This window comes from Aptenodytes patagonicus, chromosome 1 (assembly GCF_965638725.1).
Source record: "Aptenodytes patagonicus chromosome 1, bAptPat1.pri.cur, whole genome shotgun sequence".
Lineage (NCBI taxonomy): Eukaryota > Metazoa > Chordata > Aves > Sphenisciformes > Spheniscidae > Aptenodytes > Aptenodytes patagonicus.
In genome coordinates, this window is record NC_134949.1 from 212,961,477 (window position 1) to 212,976,890 (window position 15,414).

A 15,414-nucleotide genomic window follows, 5' to 3' on the forward strand; every position below is an offset into this window, starting at 1 on the left:
GCCATGTGCCATTCATATAGCGTGTTCGGCTACTGTTTTCTTTGATACTCTGTGTTAATAGTTTTATTTCACAAAAATTATATCACCAAGGCAATGCGACATAGTTGAACAGAACCAGGTGCCACCACTTTGGCACATGATCCAGCAAGCCCTTGCTCACAGAAGCGCAGTCAATAAGCACTTGAGACAGACCTCAGCTCTCACATTTAATTGTCAGCAAATAACAGAATCTAGTTTTAGAAATGAGCTCTTTCAGGTTTCGACTCAGAAAAAGTATTTAAACACCTAATAAAATCCATCTCTATTCTGAACAGCATTTAAGCAGATTGTAGTTGTAATGATACTTACGACAACCAAGTGCCATCTCAAATATGTATGGGTTCCTAAATTAAGGCCATAATTACCACTAGTGTACAGGGACTAAATCATAATTTCTAAAATATATCTTCTGTAGAAGCTTATGAATTTTATGTGAACACCGAGGATTCAGATATGTAAGTACCACTTTGAAAGTGATTTTGAAGTTTCAAAAGCTGAAAGGATTTTCACAAGTTTTTCTATGACTTCAAACTGCATGTGAAAAATAAAAAGATTTGATGGATATGATTTTGAGTCTCTACTTGTATGATATCTAGTTATAGTGAGTAATATTTTTATTGATGTAGGATATCACTAAAATATATACCAGAACTTCACATAAGCTTGGAGACTGAAGCCTTTGCTCTATATTTATGCCTGATTCTGGAACAGGTTTCAGAGAAATAAAATCAGGAGTTCAATAACTTTTTCACATCACTCAATTCTGACTGTCTTCTGCTCCACTGTGGACTTCTGTAGGCAGTGAAAAGACAGTATTATGAAGTTTCTTTTTGATGCTAAAGGAAAAAAAGCCTAATCATCTATGTAAACTGCATAAGCAGTCTTGCAGACTCTTACAATATCCAATACATTTCAGTTAGGTGAATATATGCAAACCATTCTCTATAGAATATGTTCAGACCATCAAACTTTAGATGCCTAATTAAGGTGCTCTCAATTGCACTCAAGTGAGATATGTAAAATAGCCCAATACAGTATGAGAACTACTCCTTGTGCATCCCAGTACTCTTTAATCCACATAATGTGATGAGGTACCAAGAAACCTCAACAATTCAAAGAAACAGCGGGTTAAAAAAAGAAGTATTTTTCAGTGTGACAGTAGCAGTCAAAAAGTGGTATTCCCATCTCACTAAAAGCATGACGTCAGCTTGAGGCAAGGAATTCCCTTCACTTGCATCGAGCACTAAAGCCCCAGCTGCCAGCACCATTCCATTCGTGGCTCTGCTGTGGGCTGCTCCAGCGAACTCTTCCTGGACACATAGGCTATAAATGGGGCTCACCCAAACCACTCTGGATGTGAGTCAACAGCTATCACTTCGATTTCAGGCCAGGAATTGGTGCTTGGCCTCCTTTTATTTACAATACAGATACAGGCCAAAAGTCTCCCTGGTTAATGTTTTTGGTACTGATCTGCTATTGTACCTTCTGCTTATGGTGGATCTATGTTGCTGATCCAGCACACTTACAGCAGCATAAAACCGGGGAAGACAGAAATGACAAGTTATGCCCTATATGCTTTACAAGTGGGGCATCCAGAAAAGCAAAAAACTCAGCCTCAGTTACAAGATTTTAAATCCAGAGATGTCACTTAAGGACACAGTGGAAAAATTTACTCTGGTTTTCCATTAGTTTAAATACTTGAGCCAAATCCATTGTTATTCTACCACAGTTTATTAGATTCACAGTTGTTACTTTTCATTTCAGTTGCTCTTTTTAGACTTTAATTATTCTCACGTCTCAAGAGTAAAATATTTTATTATATTTTATTTATATTCTAGAGTAAATTGGTGCTTAAGTTCACTTTTCCACATTTTGGTACAACATTAAGTGTTTTGTTTTTTTTTTTTTCTCAGCTGGTGCTTAGCCTCTAACAGAACTGCTTCTTCATCAATACACAGGATATTTAGGAAAAGTGAAAGCTGTACATATAAAACTTTGACATACAAGTGGAACAATTAACCAATCCTACATAACTAATGTGTTATCTAGACTGTTTATTATATAGACAGCTATGGCAATTCAGGAGTATAAACATTATTACAAATTTTGAATTGCTAAGCCTCATTTAATTCAAATTATAGTATTATTGTTAAACATGAAAAAAAATCCTACAATTTGTGACTGAGTGATGGCCACATCTTCTGTGAAAACTCCATCAGCAAACTAATCCCCCATGATTTAAGAGTCACCGTGACAAACGTAATCCCATCACAATAATTTTTAATAATTTTAATATTTTATTTAAAAATAAAATTTTTGGCACAAACCCCAAAGTGTTGTTGATATCAAATTGCTGGTTTACTGTAATTTGCCTCAAAGACAAATCATAATTATTTTTACCAGCATACTGAAAAGCCCTGGAATCTTCCTGTTAAACTAGAAGTCTTCATGGTTTGTTTTTTTTTAAACAGGAAAGAATTAGCCATACAGATTCTTCAAAGCTGAAGTTGTGGATACAATTTCAGGGCATGATGCTGCATTCTCAGAATAAGGTGAAAAAGAGGAAAAAAGAAGCATAAACCAGCATCATTAAAGTGACCTCAGTTCAGTCTCCCAAATTAAAATTTATGTGAAACAGAAGCATAATTTCATTGAGTAATAAATTAAATAGCAAAAAAAGCAATTAATTATTTGACTTTCAAATATTCCACATATACCTTATAAAAGTCACATTTTTATTGTAGTAATATAATTCTGTTGTTGCAACCAATAAACATTAGCTGTACTTGAAGTACACAAAGTTGGACATGCAGAACATTGTCTTGTTAAAATAATTAACTCTTACTAGGGTCATATTAATCCCTCTCAATAATTTATATTCACAACAAGCGTGACTACAAGAAATCACCACAATTTCACATTAACAAAATACAGCATGTCTTGAAGAGAACCAGTTTGTTATCATGATCTCTACGCAAATGTGAAACTGGGTAAGGGTTTGTTTAGTACTTACATCTTGCAAATGAGATTCTTTCTTCTTTGCTGATAAATTTAAGTGCTTCTCTAGGATGGAATAATATTTCTCACTTTCTTTGTCAAACTTCTTCTTCCCATCCTGAAAAACAAAACATTGCCAAGTAAAGTATTTGACTACATATCACAGCTAACTTAAATTAAAGGAAAGAATAGGTGCCAAAATATGCCTGGTTATAAAGCCATTTTTGTTGGTTCCTATGTTTTTAGGGTTTAATTCTAAATTGGGCCTGAACATGTCAGGAGGACTGATTCAATTATTAAATGCAATATTAAGCAGGATTTTTCCCATAAATAATAAACCTATACAACAGACCCACATAGCTTCCCATATGTCGTGGTTTAATCTCAGTCAGCAACTGAGCACCACACAGCTGCTCACTCACTTCACCTCCCAGTGGGATGGGGGAGAGAAAAGGAAGAGTAAAAGTGAGAAAACTCGTGAATTAAGAACAGTTTAATAATTGAAATAAAATAAAATAATAATAATAATAATAATAATAATAGTAATAATAATAAGAAGAATATACAAAGCAAGTGATGCACAATGCAATTGCTCACCACCCGCCGACTGATGCCCAGCCAGTCCCCGAGCAGCGGCCCCCCCGGCCAGCTTTCCCCCGTTTATGTACTGAGCATGACGGCACATGGTATGGAATGTCCCTTTGGCCAGTTGGGGTCAGCTGTCCTGGCTGTGCCCCCTCCCAGCTTCTTGTGCACCTCCAGCCTTCTCAGTCGGTAGAGCATGGGAAGCTGAAAAGTCCTTGGCTAGTGTAAGCACTACCTAGCAACAACTAAAACATCGGTGTGTTATCAACATTATTCTCATCCTAAATCCAAAACACAGCACTGTACCAGCTACTAGGAAGACAATTAACTCTATCCCAGCTGAAACCAGGGCAACATAATAAATATACATGAGGTTTTATGTAGGTGGTATCTTGCTAAGCAGATTTCTAACGCAAAATAATCTTCCCCAAGTTTTATAAATGTACCTACCTGTCACATTGTATTTGCTGAATAAAAACACTGTGGAAGAGGTAGGTGAGTATAACAAATTTGATGATGATATAGGCCTATTCTTTGTATTTAAGACTAATATATGCTTATTTTCCACCCACACTTTTAAAATATGAGGATGATGGAAAAGCACATACGTGGTTGCAAAAGGAAATTGGTCCAAAAGTCTGTTTCCAATAACGTTTTGATGTGTCTGAATATTTAAGCTTGTCTCATTTAAAAGAGTTATCCTGCCTTTTTCCTTTTCCACTCCTCTTAAGTTTTTCCCATCATGTGCAGACAATCCTCACATTTCTACTGTAAGACTACTTTAATACATGACAATACAAAAGAAAGCTATTGCTATGAGTAAATTAAGAAACACCTTATCTTCTGTAACCTGATTTACAATTTATACTTCAAAATTTTTAGATCAGATATTCTGAAATTTAAATCTGAAATTTAAGAAAAAGACAGCTTTCTCATAAGCTTTTCCATCTTTCAAGAAGTGCCAAATTTCAGGAAACAGGAGAAGGGATTAAAGTATATATCCCATCAGAGTATTACTAATGATAAAAATATAATTTTTAATTATAAAATTATATATCCTCTAATTAAGAGCAACCCTCTGCCAGTGACTTTTACAATCTTAGGTAAGTCCTAATTCTTTCTAATGACTAACAAGTTGAATATTTTGAGAAAACAAAGAAAGCTCAAGACAACCAGTCCTACTTACGCATGTGCTAAAGCTATTAATGGTGCAAAAACTAGTTACTGGACATAATGCATCAGGTCATCTTCAGAACTGTAGTGATTCTTTCCCCAACTCCCTTCTCCCTAGAAATTGTTATATACAAAACAAATAACTAGCCTGCATTGTAGCACCACCCTGTTTTTCTTTGTCATATCATGGGAAAGTCAGGTCAGTCAGAGAAATAATAAATAGAAGGAAGAATTTAATGCCATGAATGAAAACTTATCAATTAGCTGTAACAGCAAACCACTTAATGATTAGCTCCAGTGACTACAGTTCACAACGGTAATTATACTAGATTACAAAACACAACATATACTTTCTATCCTGCAAAAGGTTCCAATCTGTTTAGTATGGAAAATATGCACAATTTAATGTTCTCATTACCTCACAATAGAAATATCTTCAAAAGACATCATAGGGAAAAGAAGGCACTTGACCCAACAAAATATTAATTAACAGTACAGAAAAATTCCCAATGCTATTCCTTATTTAATTGCAGCTATGCAGATATGAGGAAAAAAAAGGCAAAAAGAAAAAGGAAAAAAGAAAAAAGAAAAGCTTGTATTTTGCCTAGCAAGGGAAAAGAAGGCATACGAATTATCTTCCAAAATCTTTCCCAAACACAGTCTTAAAAGAAAGAGAGAAGGCAGAAGGCAGGACTCACCAAGAGTGAGTGGACTAGCCAAGAAATCTCCTTCGGTCACAAACAGAAATCGAGTTCAGTTGATCATACACTACAGATACGTTCTTTTGAATAAAAGGTGCAGTTAGTTGCATACTGTGTTATCTTGAGACAATGATGTTAAGGTGCTGGACTAAAAAATGAACTGGATTATTTTAAAATACAACACACAGGTGGCAAAGTCACCATCTTGAGGAAATCCCCGAGTCAAGGGCAAACTCAGCTGATGCAATGAAAAATGCAAAGAGAATTACCTTTTTTTTTCTTTTTTCCCCATGTCACTGAAAGTTGGGACACGAATCTGCCTAATCACAATATTAAAGCCTTTGGTCACAAGCTGCTGGAGTTCAGTGGTGGATACCCTGCCCAGGAGACCATCTACTTCAGAAGGTAACTTGCCATGTCCTTTGACAATGAGGCCTGGGTGCAGATGACATTTGCTGCACGCCTAGGCTTGATGTCGTGCTTGCCTTTGCTGCCTCAGAGGCCGGACCAAAGGAATGAGACATGGAGCCATGGGCAAAGCTCCTGCAGGATTACCTGTATCAGACTGGGAATGACTCAGCCCAGCTGGGTCAGCACCAATTCCTTCCCTAATAGATTTATGATACCAGTAGTAGGTATTCCTCTTGCCTCGTGAACTCGGAATCAAGCTGATATACAGGTAATGGATGATCCTGTCTGGTCAGGCACTTGAGCTCACATTAGCATTAACATATTAACATAACTTTTATTAACAAGAGCTAGCAAAGAGTCTGAAGTCTAAGCTGCTTGGTGAGAGTCAAAGCAAAAGGTGTGAAAATGGGACTTGGCTATCTGAAATAGCTCCTGTTCTATCATACAGCATGTCAAATTCATGTCAGTGCCAGAAGGGATCCATTCACACATTTAATGCAGTTCCCAGTGCACCAAATCCAGCTGCTTGTATTTTGTGCTAACATCTACAACAAAACCCGTGAATTACATATCATATTATCTGTTCTCTTTATATGTAAAAAGGAAAACACAAAAAGTAAATGATCACAGCTAAACAGATACAACTCCCCCAAGAACTAGACAAAAAAAAATATTTAAATAAACTAATTGTGGTTGCGAGGCATCTTGTGTCTCACATGAAGCTTCATTAAGATCTCCTTGGTACCATCCGTGAAGACACGCAGAATTTGAAGGCTCTCTTGGTCTTCTGCTAGCACTGCCAGCCCCCTCCCAGACTGTACCTCTCTGCTGTAACAGTGATCCACTCAACCATTACCTTCACAGTTTTTACACCAGTTAAATTAAAGAGAAAACTAATAACTTGGGGCTTCCTTGATACCAGGACAACTTCTAGTCCAAGCACAGTGTTTCCAGGGACAGCACATCCTATTAACGTCTTCCTTTTTCTCCAGATTTTAACACAAATAAAATTTCTCCCTTCAAAGCTAGAAGCGGACAAAGTAAGGAGAATTAACAGAAATAGACTGAGAATAAAGATCACTTGGCAGCTTTGACTGCATTAGTGTCTTTATTTGGTGATACTTCTGGGAATAAGGGTGCAGTGCCAGCAGGACAGTGTTTCTGGCACTGTACTGATCACTCAGACATGTTTCTGGGAAAAGTCTAAAAAATACTGGCCCCAACAGGTGAGTGAGTTCCCTTTGCTTGAAATGTCCTCTGCTATGCCAGTAAAAACCACATATTTGAATCTACTGAAGCCTCTGAAAACTGTTTACTTCATAAAAATTAAGAAAAAAAAGATACACTTAGAAGTAGGTGATTCATTTTCTGGAAGAGAAGAAACACTTCAGTTTATGCCAAGATAACTTTCACCTCGCACACACAGCTGGTGACTCACAGCACACAGGCACATCCTAAGTGGAGTCACAGACATCTCATTCCAGCTTTAGTCTTTTCTTCCGCAACCCTCAAAACACTCTCTTATACACAGCTGCTGCCCAAATTAATCATCCGAACCCTGGTCCCAGCAATCTGTGCCCATGAGACTGAGAACCCTGCTTTTCCACAAGCCAGGAGGTTTACAAAGAAAGTTTCCATGCAAAACTATCTCCTCAAAAGCTTAGGAGACAGCGGATTGCTTCTGCCTCTAGATCCCACATTGGATCAAACCCCAAGGAGAAAAGAGACGTGGCTGGATAAGAAAACTCGTGCTGTACTGTTACCAGAACAAACAGCACGAGCCATGACACAAAGCATAAGATACGTGGCCATTAGGAAGATGCTATTTCTGACCTCTGTACTGTCTCTTACTCCCCTTCAGCCTCCATCTACCTTTCTTCCTTGCACATCCTTCCTGCAGGTAATCCTCATCCTTCCTCTTTGCCCTGGAAACTTATCAATAATTTCTGTCAAAATATCAGCTAGAACATATAAAAAAACTGATGTGACATAATTAGGAGAGTGCAATAGAAAAAGAGAAATTATAAAATACTAATCCTTGACGTATTTTACACTGATGTATAAGTCATCAATACCTTTTGTATAGATCAAGTTCTGCAGACTCTAAGCACTGTAAATGTCTCTCTATAGTTGTTTAACCATTCTCAGGTGCGTCAGGTCACTGAGCCTTAAATCAGTTCAAAAATACTTACAGTTTAAATGGCTCAAATTTCTAACAACCCCATTAGGAAAGCTCTTAACCAAACACTCATCTTCTAGCATGTAATGGAGTCTTACTAACTTCCAGTACCCTTTTGACAGGGTCAAGTCATGTAATACAGGATCCAGGTTTAATTCCTGGTTTTGTTCTCTCTGCTTAGTTTTCCTCTATAGTTTTATTTCAAAACTGATTAGACAATCTCCAAAAAGAGAAAATTATCTTTTAAAAAATAAATTTTGCTCAAGATACCACTAATTATAGACGTGCCAGTTAGAAGTTTAACTCAAAAGATGTTCTTCTTCCCTCTTGTTTTACAGAAATCTATGGCTGTGAAAAGATCAGACATCAATTATTCAAAAGGTGACTCAACTGAGTCAGATAATTTTTTTCCTGTTCAGAAAGATTTTGATTCCATGCTGTAACTAATCATATGCATGGAAAGAATCACTGGCATGATGCCTACAAATTTTAACCGCAAGTTGTATTTTTCGATGTGAAGCAGAAAAAGTTGTTATATTTTGAAGCTGACTTCTCTTTTCTAGTGGGAACATCAAGAAATCAGATTTTTTTTTTTTAATGGTCTAAGTTTGCCACTACTTTGTGTCCAGTATTTTACGTCAAAATTGTTATATGTATCTTCAGAATTATTATATAAATTATTCCTTTTTATTTTTCATAAAGAGCCTTTGCCATCCTTCCCATTTCTTTCCATTTTTTCTAGTTGCAATGACTTTTGGTGCTATGCTTGTCTATTAGAATATCTTAGCTAAATTTTACATCTGTCCCTAAATAAAATATTTTAACTCTTTGTTTGTCCCAGAATTCATATTCAAACTTTAACATGCTAATCCTTAAAACAGAAAAAACTTGTGCATTTAGTTCACATTCATTTTCAATAACAATATCCTTGCGCAATCATAAAATAAACACGTTTTGTAAGAGGTGATATTAAAAGGATCAAGAAAGGAAATTAAAATAGAAAACGTTACAAAGAAACTATCTGGAGAAAAAATTTCAATGAGAATCCCTCACTTAATTAGGAAACAAGTGAACACTGTGAAACATGGCTGTGACGATTCCTTTTTTCCCCCCACCCAAAATTAGTACATATTTTTCTCACCAACTCAAGCTACGATGCAGAAACTGTAGAAACTGGCACAGAAATGCAATAGTAAGACTCAAATATAGATTGTCAGACACATTTGCCAGTGGAAGAAACTGAAGGCAATGGTGAACTCCACTGAGATCAATAAAGCCACATCCCCTTTCTTTCTGACAACAACTGCAAAAATGTCGATACAATAACACACTGGAAATGGTTCATTGCTGGAATTTTAGACTTCAAATATATTTTTCGAAGCCACCTTTTTCATTACCTTCCAAACAAAAATTAAAAATGTATTTCTACAAAGTTACTGGTATTTTGTTTGGAGTTGTAAATTTTGGGGATCATCTCTTACTAAGGAGTAGGACAAAGAAAAATAGAACTGTAGACTAGAAAATAAACTAAACTTAGTCTTGGAAAGAATGATTTGAGCTCAGATCCTATGGATTTCCTGGAAAATGTGAGATCTCAGAGTCTCACAACTTCTGAGGTGAAAAGAAATAAATTCACCTTCCATTTTATTTTGCCTGAGGTTTTGCTTAGAATTCTCATGCAGGTGGTAGGTGGGTTGGGAGGGTGGTGTTTTTTGTTTGGTTTTAATAAAATTGAAATTATCATAGGCATCTGAGACCACAGACTGCGTTTTGATAGATGTCTGGATGAGGGGATTTCTTTTTGGTAGAGATTTTGACTTGTTATGTGAACGCTCTCAGTTCAAGATAAGGCCGAAAGAGATTTTGCAAAAGGAAAAGTGAAAAGGGGATATAGAACTCCTTCCCTCTTCCTCCCCCCAGTCAGAATTTAACGTATCGTGAGGCTATAGGGTTTCTGCAAATCTGTGAGAAAGCTAGGAGGTCAAAGGGCATAGTTTATGTATTGTTAGCAAATCATATAAAGTGGAACAAAGTTACATCATAGTTTATAAAGAAATGATTGCTGCTTAATATAAAATAGTTAATAGCCATAAATTATGACTTATGTTATTCATAACTGCTAGTGAAAACACAAATTGAAGGTGAATGCATCACGTAGCAAATTAAATGTCCTAACAACTATAAATCTTTAAATGCATTCTTTAATAAAAAAGAACAACCATATGCAAGCCATGAATATCCAGAAAAGAATATGGTGTAAGACACAAATAATTATAATAAAAAGAACATATTGCAACTATGAAGTATAACAAGGCAATAAACCGGGAATACAAGAGTGTTTAGCAGCATTAAAGCTATGAAGACAGATATTAAAAACTGGCAGTTTAAAAAATAACCTCAAATAAAATCAGGTAAGTAATGCATAAAACGAAAAAAACATACTTTAAACAACTGAAAACTAAAAAGTTTAGCACGGAGTTCACATCTGTGTAAAATACAGAATAACCCTGCAAGAGAGAATTTACTTTCAGGCTCATAAACTTCTGAAGAAATTTTTCTTTTCCCTCTGTAATCCCTTGATGGATCCAAGTAGCAGGTACTTCCAAAAGTGTTTCATAGAATCACAGAATAGTTTGGGTTGGAAGGGACCTCTAAAGGTCATCTAGTCCAACCCCCCTGCCGTGGGCAGGGGCATCTTCAACTAGATCAGGTTGCTCAGAGCCCCCTCCAATCTGACCTGGAATGTTGCCAGGGATGGGGCATCCACCACCTCTCTGGGCAACCTCTGCCAGTGCTTCACCACCCTCAGCATAAAAATTTTCTTCCTTCTATCTAGTCTAAATCTACCCCCCCTTTAGTTGAAAGCCATTCCCCCTTGTCCTGTCGCAACAGGCCCTGCTCAAAAGTTTGCCGCCATCTTTTTTATAAGCCCCCTTTAAGTACTGGAAGGCTGCAAGAAGGTCTCCCCGAAGCCTTCTCTTCTCCAGGCTGAACAACCCCAACTCTCTCAGCCTTTCTTCAGAGGAGAGGTGTTCCATCCCCCTGATCATTTTTGTGGCCCTCTTCTGGACCCGCTCCAACAGGTCCGTGTCTTTCTTATGCTGAGGGCTCCAGAGCTGGACACAGTACTCCAGGTGGGGTCTCACCAGAGCAGAGGAGAGGGGCAGAATCACCTCCCTCGACCTGCTGGCCACGCTTCTTTGGATGCAGCCCAGGATACGATTGGCCTTCTGGGCTGCGAGCGCACGTTGCTGGCTCATGTCCAGCTTTTCATCCCCCAGTACCCCCAAGTCCTTCTCGGCAGGGCTGCTCTCAATCCCTTCATCCCCCAGCCTGCATTGATACCGGGGGTTGCCCCGACCCACATGCAGGACCTTGCCCTTGGCCTTGTTAAACCTCATGAGGTTCACATGGGCCCACTTCTCCAGCCTGTCCAGGTCCCTCTGGATGGCATCCCGTCCCTCTGGCATGTCGACCGCACCACTCAGCTTGGTGTCATCTGCAGACTTGCTGAGGGTGCACTCGATCCCACTGTCTATGTCATTGATGAAGATATTAAACAGGACCAGTCCCAGTACGGACCCCTGCAGGATACCACTCATCACCAACCTCCATCTGGACATTGACCTGTTGACCACTACCCTCTGGATGCGGCAATCCAACCAACTGTTTGCCCACCAGATAGTCCACCCATCAAATCCATACCTCTCCAGTTGAGAGAGAAGGATGTTGTGGGGGACTGTGTCAAAGGCCTTACAGAGGTCCAGATAGATGACATCTGTAGGCCTTCCCACGTCCACTGATGTAGTCCCTCCATCATAGAAGGCCACTAGGTTAGTCAGGCAGGACTTGCCCTTGGTGAAGCCATGCTGGCTGTCTCGAATCACCTCCCTGTCCTCCATGTGCCTTAGCATAGCTTCCAGGAGGATCTGTTCCATGATCTTCCCAGGCACAGAGGTGAGACTGACTGGCCTGTAGTTCCCCGGGTCTTCCTTTTTTCCCTTTTGAAAAATGGGTGCAATGCTTCCCCTTTTCCAGTCAGTGGGAACTTCACCGGACTGCCACGACTTCTCAAATACCATGGATAGTGGCTTAGCAACTTCATCCGCCAGTTCCTTCAGGACCCGTGGATGGATCTCATTAGGTCCCATGGACTTGTGCACCTTCAGGTGCCTTAGATGGTTTTGAACCTGATGTTGTCCCACAGTGGGCGGCTCTTCATTCTCCCAGTCCCCGCCTTTGCCTTCTGCGGCTTGGGCGATGAGGCTCGAGCACTGGCCGGTGAAGACCAAGGCAAAAAAATCATTGAGTACCTCCGCCTGCTCCGTGTCCCAGTTAACCAGGTCTCCCGTTTCATTCTGGAGAGGGCCCACATTTTCCTTCATCTTCCTTTTATCCCCAACGTACCTATAGAATCTTTCCTTGTTGCCCTTGATGTCCCTGGCCAGATTTAATTCTATCAGGGCTTTAGCTTTCCTAACCTGATCCCTGGCTGCTCGGACAATTTCTCTGTATTCCTCCCAGGCTACCTGTCCTTGCTTCCACCCTCTGTAGGCTTCCTTTTTGTGTTTGAGTTTGTCCACGAGCTCCTTGTTCATCCATGCAGGCCTCCTGGCGTTTTTGCCTGACTTCCTCTTTGTTGGGATGCATCGCTCCTGAGCTTGGAGGAGGAGATCCTTGAATATTACCCAGCTTCCTTGGGCCCCTCTTCCCTCCAGGGCTTTGTCCCATGGCACTCTACCCAGCAGCTCCCCGAAGAGGCCAAAGTCTGCTCTCCTGAAGGCCAGGGTAGTGAGCTTGCTGTGCGCCCTCCTCGGTGCACTAAGGATCTTGAACGCCACCATTTTGTGCTCCCTGCAGCCCAGGCTGCCCTTGAGCTTCATATTCCCCATCAGCCCCTCCTTGTTGGTGAGAACAAGGTCCAGCATAGCACCTCTCCTTGTTGGCTCCTCTACCACTTGGAGAACGAAGTTATCATCGATGCATTCCAGGAACCTCCCAGATTGCTTATGCCCTGCTGTGTTGTCCCTCCAACAGATCTCAGGTTGGTTGAAGTCCCCCATGAGGACCAGGGCTTGCTCCTTCCTGGAAGAGTAGAATCCTACAGCCATTTCCTAATACTTCCCTATATAATTCCATCAGATGTGTGCAGACAGAAGGTACTTACTAGTGAAGACTAAAAAAAAAAGCAGAAAAGTTTCATTGTTTCTGAGAGATCTAAAATTCTGTTCAAATTAAGAAGCAGTTACTATTAAATGAACAAATGTGTTTGTAGGATGTCATTTGCTTCTCTCCCAAAAATTCTCTCTTGAAATGGAAAAAAACATTAAAAGTTCCCAGCACTGCTGTGAAAAGACACACAAACCTGCCAATACTGGCAGGTCGCAAAGCAGGAGATGCTAGACTCCCTATTATTCAGCTGCAGAGTTGTCTCAATTTTATTTGGCATTTGCCGATTCCAGGAGTAGCTGCTAGATGTCTGGGAATCTGTTAAATCCCTGCCCAAACAGCAGGACTGGTAAGTCTACACACGTAATCTGGTTTTATTGTTTTTACTGTCTACTAAACATGAAGTATTTTTGCTGGAATATCTTACTTAGGATATAAGCATGTTACTGCTTAAATAACATGAAGTAGTTCCCTAGAACAGCAGAAACAGACTTTTTAAACTCTTCTCTGAAGCAGGTTTAGGATAGTTTTCTGAAGTTGAAAATGTTTTATTGTCTCCTGTTCCTGTACAAAAGCTTGTGACCTTAAATGATTTAAAAAAGAAAGTTACCCATGCTCTTTAGGAATTCAGAAAGAAGCTTGAATTAACTCTGTATACTTCACCAAAAGTCATACGGAATAAACTGTTCATGTCATAAGCAATGCAGATAATTTGTTAGAAAACAATATAGCTATGTATGCCAAGTAGAAAGTAAATGACAACAAAAGATACGACCCAATCCTAAGTCATCACTTACATGATAAAAGGAAAGAAGCCAACTCAGATTTGGGGCATGCTACTCTTCAAAAATAAGAGGCAATCAGCAATAACATATGTTGAGATTTAGAACATTCAAGATGCTGAAGTCACTGAGCTGGTAACACTATCCATGGAAACCTGTTGACATTAACACTTACAAAATCAGACCGGAGAGGAGACCTTCTCTACATGAGTAGAAAACAGTAGTAGTTTTTTTCTCATTATCTAGTTCCAGTATGAGCTTACAGAGCTTCCTAAAGTTCATTTAAAAAAAAAAAAATACAATGCCTTTTATTGTTTCTGCTTCATTTCCATATGCACCAAATTTAGTTTGGTGGGGCAAACAGAAGGAAAAGAAGGTTTACAGGAAAAGACAAACATAACACCATTGCATAGGTCTGGTGGGTTGTAGCTGACTCTTCGATGCAAACAGTGCCACACATGGACTGCGCGGACAGAAGAAAAGCAACATTTACAATGGATAATACTGAAGTGAACTGGTCTTAATCATGGGGAACAGGCAGCTCCAATTTTTGCCTATTCTTCCACATCAGCACGTGGACTAAGCAGGGGCAAACCTCCCAGCTTCACCCATGTTTAGACAGCTAGAAGTTGGCCTTTCAAGTTCAGTAGTCATACCAACGTGTTACCCAATGCTGCACCAACAATGAAGAAAGGTTTGTTTTTCTTGATTCTCTAGTTCTCATACTAAGGACAGAGAAGATAAACTTGGCTCTAGTTACTAACTTAACTGCACAGAAATGCTAAAGATATGGTATCCAGCTATGCAGAGTATAAGCATAGTGCAGGGCTGCTACAGGCACAACAGCTTTTGTAGCATGATCTTTGCACTTGACAGTAAGGCTCGCTTTCATCGTAACAGAGTGGTGAACTTCTCAACTACAAAAAGAACATCCAATTTTTAAAACTGTATTACACTAGTCAACAACTTCCCTTGGTCTCCACCACTGCCCCTTTTCTGCCATTGTTGCTTCTCTTTGTCCGTTCCTCTGTCTCCCTAAGTGGCCATCACCCCATATTCCCTGAGCAGCTGCCTTGCTGGCATCCCGCACCTGATATTGCTGCTCTCCTCGCCCCTGTTCCTCCCATCAGCACTGGCTTTCTTTCATCCCCATGGAGGCACACTGCCATTTCAGGTTGTCCATGCCTCCTTTCCTATACTAGATTCCCTCACAAATCAAGTGTATTTCAGTAATGTCCTGGTAAGCCAGTAAACTAAAATGTGTATGAAAAGGCCATTTCATCTGCACACAGTTAGCAACTACCTTCTTTCCTTTGTGCACTTAAAGCAAAGAAAATGCAAAAAAGCTGCAAAGGATATAATGTCATTCATATAAAGC

The 15,414-nt window shown here is 39.4% G+C and overlaps 1 protein-coding gene across 1 annotated transcript in view; it reads right to left on the bottom strand.

Moving 5' to 3' along the window:
• ARHGAP42 (Rho GTPase activating protein 42) overlaps positions 1-15,414 on the bottom strand; it is a 172,583-nt gene that overhangs the window by 59,056 nt on the left and 98,113 nt on the right. The window contains exon 5 of the mRNA XM_076328243.1: positions 3,053-3,154. Coding sequence (XP_076184358.1) covers positions 3,053-3,154 — 102 coding nt within the window. The remainder of the gene's footprint in view (positions 1-3,052; positions 3,155-15,414) is intronic.